Source organism: Xenopus laevis, chromosome 4L (assembly GCF_017654675.1).
Source record: "Xenopus laevis strain J_2021 chromosome 4L, Xenopus_laevis_v10.1, whole genome shotgun sequence".
Lineage (NCBI taxonomy): Eukaryota > Metazoa > Chordata > Amphibia > Anura > Pipidae > Xenopus > Xenopus laevis.
Window position 1 is genome coordinate 116,707,122 of NC_054377.1, and position 9,422 is coordinate 116,716,543.

A 9,422-nucleotide genomic window follows, 5' to 3' on the forward strand; every position below is an offset into this window, starting at 1 on the left:
CTTTTTTCCAACCTAACTTACTATGTTAAAGCAAAATTGTTTATATGTAATGTTGATGCAAAAATATGACTGGTGTATTGGCAAAAACTTTGGCGGAGTTAGGATAAGGAGAAAAGTCACAACTTAGTAAATATGCCTATTCTCTTCAGATAGGTGTACTTTTCTAGCAAGGAAGTGATGGTTATTGGGTCTTTACAACTGATGGATTTCAGTACTAGCATGAAACAGTGGTTTTCTCTGTATTGTTTCAGGACCAGCTCTACATAATCTGTTGCATGCAAAGCAATACAGAACAGACAAGTAACAGCATTCTTTAGATGTTATGGTCATGAGACCATAACTCAGAAGTGTAAATACACTAAATATTACCAGGAACTCGAGGAGTGTTAAAACAGATGCAGTTTCATAGTAATTCGAAATCTCACAAACCAGAGCTTCCTGGTCTATTGTGAAATTTAGTTATAGATATTGTTACCACACGTGGCGATTCGTCGGTGCAACTTTTGAAATGAACTGGCGGGGACTGATAGCAATACCACAGTGACTTGTACACTATCCTATGGCCACTTAGTTGTCGCGATCATGGCTTTTTAAAAAGTTGCAGCGAATCTCTGCAATGAATCACCACGCATTTCTTCACCATAAAACTTTGTTTGCCTCAAAGCAAAGGAAGGGATGAAGCAGCCTGAAGGCCAGTTCGGTTAGTAGAGATTTGGAATGAACGCTGACCTGCGCCATTGTTTCAGCAGTTAGAGCCAGGAGTGCAGAGAATGTCAACAGCCACACACATACTGCTTTTTACAACAATTATATTTACATAACTTTGAAACCATAAAATGAAATTGCTAAGCATTTCATTTTCATACATTTTACATGTTCACAGTTTCCTTGCACCTCCATATTCTATGCTCTGTGTTCACAGACAAATGACCCAGTCACCAATATATGCCACGCCGCAGACAAGCAGCTCTTTACTCTGGTTGAATGGGCGAAAAGAATTCCATATTTTTCAGATTTGCCTTTAGAAGACCAAGTCATTCTGCTGCGAGCAGGTAAATATAACAGGCCTCTCGAACATTAGCAAGAACAAGCAGACAAGCGTTATATATAAGTCTGACTCCTACCATAAATTAAATATTCATATGGTAGAGCTGTTGCCCCCATTTCCCCATCAGCCTCCCCCCTTTATATTCATGAGCACACATACACAAGACTTATCTCGTTTGCATGTCGCCCCTAAAATGCTGCCGCCGGGTCTTTGTGGCCTTTCCACACATCCGGGCCTGCCTGAACACCTCAACTGGGTGGGAGCAAATACATAAAGCACAGGCATAAAGGTTTAAAGGGAAGTAATTGCCCCTTCATTTCATAAACAACATCATTCCCCTTGACAAAATTGTGATTTGGAAGTGGTTGTTGTTTGTTGAATCTGACTCCCAGACTTAATGTGGGCCCCTCCTGAGAGAAAAGTTATGAAACCTTGTTGGAGTTGTTCTTCAAAAAGCCCAATACACCTTTGATGTAACTGAAGTGCAGACCTTGCTACAGTGGGGTGCCCACAGATAGAGGGAGTCTGGTACGGAACAATAACCTGCTCACGCCCCACAATCCATGTTCCCACCCCAGTATTTACAGCTAGCACTGGTGCACGGGAAGCACGGACTTCAAGTTCCAAGTTATACCATTTTTAGGCACAATTATAGTTTTCCATGTAATAATAATTTCCCCTCCTTAAAATAGGAGGTATTCTTATTTAATGATATTTGGCATTATAAGTGTTTAGTGTGCGTATTTTTCTACAAATCAGAAACTTTGCTGGTGAAAGCAATCTGACAAATTCTGCATTTATGGGATGCTACAGTGTATCACAGGTACAAGTCACATAAATGCAAAATATGGTAACATTTTAGACTGAAATTTCATTGGTCCATTTCTCTTCTGTAACTTCTCGGATCACACTACCTGCTGCATATGTGTCTTAGGTCTAACATTAACATGGTGCCAGATATATTATAGTAAAAGACACAGTCAGCACCGTGTGTGTATCAGTGTTGGAAAACATATGCTTGCCATGTCAACAGATGGTTGAGCTGTGCTGTCTTTACATTGCAGGTTGGAATGAGTTACTGATAGCTTCCTTCTCGCACCGCTCAGTGTCTGTGCAGGATGGCATTCTTCTGGCTACTGGGTTACATGTGCACAGAAGCAGCGCACACAATGCAGGAGTAGGCTCTATCTTTGACAGGTACATGAAGTTTTAGTTGTAGTAGCGATGTAGTTCAGAAAATACATTCATCTCATAACAATAATAGTATGCTCAGTAGCTTAACTACAGTGGCCTGGCACACTCTGATCCTCATCCTCTCGCCCACTTGCTGCCTATGTCCCGCTTCCACCCTGCCCCGACTACGCCCCGGACTTGTGCCGCCCTTCTTCTCCGCTGCTAAGAGAGCGGCTGGGGAGGAGGGTTTTTTTTATTAGCTATAGACGAAGCAGATCCCACAGTCTGGGCCCCCTTGCGACTGCGTGGTCTGCTTCCTCTATAGTTACGCCACTGAGTATACTGATTTTTGCATCCTGAAAGAAGCAATACAGTCCAGTTAAATTATATGATTATGGTGCTGTCATCTGGTGCATGGCCATAGAGTGCAGGCAATCATATAACTGCTAAGAAAATTTGCACCTGGGCAGTAACCTGTGGCAGATGTTTGCTTTCATTGTTCTACCTAATCACTTATTGGTTGATATGGGATACTGCCCAGATACAGATTTGCCTGGTGTTTATTAATGAGCCCCACTGTCTACCACTATGACACCCAATAGCAGGGACCTCCTGAAAACTGTAAAATATGCTGTTCTTAGCCTCTTGTGTCTCACCCACCTATCCCTAGAATCCTTCTGAGCAGCAAAAACAGGGGTTTTCGGAGCTTAACCTCTTTGGACAGCTCTGAAACTATGTTCCCATTATTTTGAGGGCCATAACCTGCAGTTTTTATTTTGTAGGATTTTTTTTTTACTATTTTGAACTAAAATAGCTACATTGCACCAGTACATTTTCTGTAGCAACCAATCAGATCTTTACTTTCATTTTCTAACTTATAATAGCCTGATCAACACTAAACCCTGGTTGGTTTGCTATTGTTACCGCTGGTTTAATTTAGCACCCTTGATAGTCAAGGGCCTATTTACCATATATTCACTCGCGTGTCTTGCAGCAGCTTTAAGGGGCGGCCCTTGGGTGCCAATATGGTAAAAAAACATACTTCCCATGCTGGCGGATGCTTTTCTACTAAATCCGGCAGCAGAGGTGGGGGGGGTTAGGGGAAAGTGATGTCACTCACATGTGTTGCGCTATGACGTCTCATCTGCTGATGTCATGCGGGGGGCCTGCAGGAATGATGCCTAGTGCAGACCTGAATACGCTAGTATATGAGCCTCAGTGTCTTACCAATACAGACAATAATAGATGTCCGTATCGACTATAATAATAATAATGACCAGCATCTATGAACCCTACATAATTAGCTCGGGTTATGTACATACAAAATAATATCCGAGAGTGGAAACATGGACTTTAGTTAGACTTGTTAAAAAATTTCTCTCAAAGCAAAAAATAAAATGCACATTAAGATCCTGTTGATTTATTTGTATAAAAGGCAATAACTCTTGCACCCTTGCATTTCAATCTCTATGAACAGGGTGCTAACTGAGTTGGTTTCTAAAATGAAAGACATGGACATGGATAAATCAGAGCTGGGATGCCTGAGAGCTATTGTTCTGTTTAATCCAGGTAAGACTTTGCCTCTCAGTGATAAAAGTACAGCTATGGGATTTTGTTAGCCTTTAAATTGATTTTATTAGCCTTACGACATGGTCTTTCACACTTTCACATCACAGGAAGACCCTTTGTACAAGTCATGAGAATTCCAGGTATCCGATCTAGTGTCAGACTGGCCCATCGGGATACCAGGAAAACTCCCGGTGGGCCCAGGTGTCAGTGGGCCCTCATGCTGCTAAACATGTGGCATATTTAATGGCCATTCTTTATTTCTATGAGAACAAAAGGGCTAAATAGATGGAATAATAGATTATAGTATTATAGTATGTTAAGAAAAGAGACTAGGAGAATAGAGGTTGAGTGAGGAGAGGAAGAATTATAATACTGAGAGTGGGCCCCTGGCCTAAGGTTTTTGGGTGGGCTCATGGTGTCCCAGTCCGACAATGATCAGATCCCATTCCTCTATTGTAAGGGTGATCTGCTCGAATTCTAATATCAATTATAGAAGTTTTTTTTATTTCCCTTTTGCAAAGCATTAATTATACTGGTATGGGATTCCTTATCCGAAAACACGTTATCCAGAAAGCTCTCTCAGACTCCATTATAAACAAATAATTTTTTTTTTTTTATTTGTTTCCTTTTTTCTGTAATAATTATAAAAATAGCACCTAGCACTTGATCCCGACTAAGCTGCATGAATCCATGTTGGTGGCTAAATAATCTTATTGGGTTTATTTCATGTTTAAATGATTTTCAACAGACTAGGGGTATGGACATCTCATTTATGGAAAGATCCTTAATAGGGAAAACCCCAGGTCCCAAGCATTCTAGATAATGGATCTTACGCTTGTATTTCCAAAGAACAGTGTTGATCAGCATTCACTAACAAGCCTCTCTGGTACACAATATGGAACGTTATTGGCATTAAGCCCCATTTATTTAACATATTGTGCAAAGATTGTTGTTTGGCTTATTTAACTCATTGGCAGCCAGTTTTCTCCCTTCAGCACTCCAAATGTTTGGTTTGGCAAATGTACCTGGCTTCCCTGTAAAAGTCATTTGTAGTTGCATGTTCTGCAGAAGCCAGTTTTCTGGAATATAAATTGCAAACACATTGCACGGCTGTTTTTCACTTCAACCTTGGATTCCCAGCAATGTATTTGAATATTGATTTTTCCAGAAAGGATTTTTGTATTTCCCTGTTTCCCTGTTCCGTGAATGTTCCAAGGGACAGAGATAACTGGGCCCTTTCATTTTGATCTTTAGATGCTAAGGGCCTGTCCAATGCTGCAGAGGTTGAAGCACTGCGTGAAAAAGTCTATGCCACTCTTGAATCCTACACCAAGCAAAAGTACCCAGACCAACCAGGAAGGTGAGAAGTGGTCATTTTGTGTATACTCATCACAAGGATGCTGTATAGACAGCTTTATATAGAGTTGTGGTACCTTGTGCTGAGAGATGTCACTGTCATATGGTTAAGTGCGGCATTTTTTAAAGGTGGTATTTCCACAGGACGAATAGATTATTATTATGTCATCAAACATGCTTCTATAGTGTTGTGTTGAGTTCATTTACAGAGAGCCATTTGGGAGGCCAAATGCCATCTCTTGCCTGCACTGTAACTGGCCCTTAAAATTCCTGGGAAAAAAAGGCTTGGTACATGAGATAAGAACATGGGGTCCCCAAACTTTTTTCATATTCAAATGCAAAAAAAGTTCTGAGGATATCAATATGGCCTGTGATTGACCATTGGTAGCCCCTATCTGGACTGGTAGTCTACATGAGACTCTGTTTGGCATTACACATGGTATTTATGCAACAAATGCATGCCTTCAAGCCTGGAATTCAAAAATAAGCACCAGCTTTGAGGCCACTGAGAGCAACATCCAATGGGTTGGTGAGCAGCATGTTGCTTGTGAGCCACTAGTTGGGGATCACTGGTTTAGAAATGAAAGCTTTTAGATGTAATGAATGACTCCTAATAGGTCTGACTTATTTCTCTTCAACTACAGGTTGACAATTGTGCCTGCCACCATCTTGCATTGCTGTTGCCATCTTGCACTGCTATACCTATAACTGCATCACTTGTGTTTAGCTCTTCTAAATACAGGCAGAACCTCATCATGAATCATGTACTAGTTAGAAATACATATATTGAGCACACACTGTTGGGTATTTTGAACATTAGAAGTGTTTATATTATTATTGGACTTTTACCTACTTTGCCTGAGAATAATTATAATTTTCTTTTTACTATTTTACTAGATATGTCCATGGGTGCTGGCTGGTTTCTCTTATAGACATCTGCCTGAAAGTGGTTAATTTTTCATATATTTTTTTTTACTATTTAACACTGCCATCTTTTGGGCATCTATGAGTACTGCATAAATAATCCGCCCACACAAGTGCCAACTGGGCACTCTCGCACTCACGCACTCTGTAACTCTCTATCCCTATTTGCACATTTTAGCTAAACATTAATACAGATGATAAACATTATTTTTTTTACTCATGTGGCCAAATTTTCCTAACCAAAATTACCTTGGGGTTCAGATGGAGCAGGGGTTGGGGTGGAGGGAGGCATTACAGTAACTTTCCCTGAATAGGCATGCCAGGAATCTGTCAAAATGTTTAATACCAGCCCTGACCATAGAACCTGTTTTATCAGCAAGGCAAGTGAAAACCCTTTGCACAAGTATTTGATTAATAAAAACACAATAATAGCTACTGTTTTAAACTCCATAATGAAACTTTTGTCAAAATAATAACCAATACCACTAATAATAACAATTACCACTTTAGATATATTATATTAACAAATCAAAAGGATTTTATTCTCTATAATCACCACTTTTAGAGTTTTGGGTGCTGTGGGAGACATTAGAATTTTCTATAAGCAGCTTGGTGAATATTTCAGTTTGTCATGTAAAGACTAACAAAGGATTACACTGGAAATGGTGTTGCTTAGACACAGGGACTTCTCTAAACTGTCAACTGTTATGATTCCAAAGCAGTTATACACAACTCCATGTACTGGTGATTTCAGCAGCCCTGTTGCTATGGTGCTTAAAGTGGTTTTTCACCTAGACAGTGATATTTGGAGACAATTTGCAATTGGTTTTCATTTTTTATTATTTGTGGTTTTTGAGTTATTTAGCTTTATATTCATCAGCTCTCCAATTTGGCATATCGGCAATCTGGTTTTTGAGTTATTTAGCTTTATATTCATCAGCTCTCCAGTTTGGCATATCAGCAATCTGGTTGATATGGTCCAAATTACCCTAGCAACCACGCACTGTATTGAAAAAGAGACTGAAATACAAATATGAGAGGATCTCAGTAGAAAGAGGATTAATAAAAAGTAGCAATAATAATACATTTATAGCTTTACAGAGCATTAGGTTTTTAGATGGGGTCAGTAACCCCCATTTGAAAGCTGGAAAAAAATCAGAGGAAAAAGGCAAATAATTAAAAAACTATAAAAAAAATAAATACTGAAATACGAATATGAGAGGATCTCAGTAGAAAGAGGAGTTATAAAAGTTAGCAAAAACAATACATTTGTAGCTTTACAGAGCATTTGGTTTTAGATGGCTCAGTGACCCCCATTTGAAAGCTGGAAAAAAATCAGAAGAAAAAGGCAAATAATTAGAAATCTATAACAAAAAATGCATGAACCTTTGCTGTCATTTAGCTTCTGGACCTTCAGGCTGGTGCTGCATTACATAGTTACATATTTCTTACCCTTTAAATAATGTATCTACATTAATGTATTTTGCACTTCCCTGCGATTCCTTTCTTTTCTCTTATTGTATTCCAATAGAAAACGACAAACGTTAATCTAAATGCAGCTATACTGCCTAGTTTTATTGTAGCAGTGGAGATTCTGTAAGCAATCTGAAAACTCCTCTATATATCACCTGTATGTTCTGCACTGTCCGTTACCAAATCACTTTTATTTGCTACCCTTTATCTGTGTCCTTAGAAAGTTTGATACCCCAATGCACAGCATAATTCAGATTCTATGTTCTGCAGGTCATGATATCCATAATTATAGTCATACATTTAGTTCATTGGTAACTATTACTGGAATGAGGTATGTGCACACATAATAGTTGTGTTTTACCTTTAATAGGCGTTTGATATCTTCCTTATTTAGTCCAAGTGCCTAAAGGTCCTTTTTACATTCCAGGTTTGCAAAATTACTGTTAAGACTTCCAGCTTTGAGATCTATTGGACTTAAATGCCTGGAGCACCTTTTCTTCTTCAAGCTCATTGGAGACACCCCCATTGATACATTCCTTATGGAGATGCTAGAAACACCTCACCAGATCTCATGATGATTGGGATTCATACCTCAGTCTACAAGGACCTGTAACAAAGCTTTGCATACATTGGTTATCCCTGCAAGCAAATTGCTCCATCTCCAGGTTAGCAGTGGAAATGATACAGGTTATGTACCACAGTGATGTGACAGTGGTCTTGCCTATGTTTGTCTTGGCACACCACAGACATTGCAGTTGTGTCATATTCAATAGCTGTATCCTGGTCACCTGCATTGTGCAGAAAGTAGGAGCTAGTGCGGAGGGTTAAAGCCATTGCATTCAAACACCCATGTTTTTTCACTGCTTGAGTTGTAACAGCAAATTTGTGTATCAAAGCTGCAATACTGTTAGGCTCATGGCACATGGGATGTATTTTTAACTGGTATTTTGCAGCCAGTGAAGAAGAGCCAGAACCTGGCTTGTAAAGAGAGAAGATTAATGATCTAAAATCTATTTATCAGTTGGGATGCTTTCGGAAAACATTAACCAGCCTCGGCTAAGAGAGAGAACTTTTTTGACCTTTATTTTATTTTCTGAATGGTATTGCTGGACGTTCTATGGATTGCATTTTAATATGCGACAGTCTCCCAGTGGATACAAACTTATCTTGTTATGTATTGTTCAGTGGCTTTTTTACAAATGTAATTTTAAAAATGTAACATATACACATGTAAAGATTTGTATTTCCCTGTAAAGCCCTGCACATATGGTTAAATACATGGTTATCAGAAAAGGAAACCTAAAGGAGGGGACAAAACATCTGTATGGGAGACTCTAATGACTTTTAAGAAAGAGAATCAGTGAATACAGCTCATTATAGAACGCTGCATATTTAACATTCAATCCTGTAATAGCTCATTGAGATGGTATTTAAAGCATTTAAATAATTATCTATTAAACCAGTCATAAGTTGGGTGTCTGTTTTATAAACATTTATTTATTTCTTGTCTTGTAATGGGTTCATAAACAGTTCTACTATTAGTAGCTATCATCCCTACTAACAATCTTTACTAGGGCTAAACATAAACTCGTCAGTGTATAGTATTTTATTAAACCTGTGTCCTTGGTTTTCAAGACAAGAGGTAATGTTGAAGGCCATGCTTATAAATAAGAGGTGTTTAAAGTTGTGTTGCTAAATGTTTGTTAGTCATAGTCTGTTCCTAGGGCAGAACATGAGAACAGGAGGCCTCATCCAGGCTGGACATCTCTGATGTACTGGATATTCTGACAACAAATCTAGTAGAAGTAACTCTAGAGCAACTGGACTTGCTGATTAATCATTGAAGCCATTTCACTACTTATCCGAGCAGCTTCCAGTT

General features: G+C 39.0%; 1 protein-coding gene across 3 annotated transcripts in view; it reads left to right on the forward strand.

The window, feature by feature from the left end:
• The window catches only part of rxrg.L (retinoid X receptor gamma L homeolog), a 72,614-nt gene extending 63,598 nt beyond the window's left edge, over nucleotides 1–9,016 (forward strand). For 2 of the 3 annotated variants that reach the window (XM_018256898.2, XM_018256899.2), the window contains exons 6-10: nucleotides 923–1,052; nucleotides 2,113–2,245; nucleotides 3,699–3,790; nucleotides 5,045–5,150; nucleotides 7,971–9,015. In XM_018256898.2, coding sequence (XP_018112387.1) covers nucleotides 923–1,052; nucleotides 2,113–2,245; nucleotides 3,699–3,790; nucleotides 5,045–5,150; nucleotides 7,971–8,118 — 609 coding nt within the window. In that variant the 3' untranslated portion in view covers nucleotides 8,119–9,015. 3 annotated transcript variants of the gene reach the window in all.
• Nucleotides 9,017–9,422: the final 406 nt, after the last annotated feature.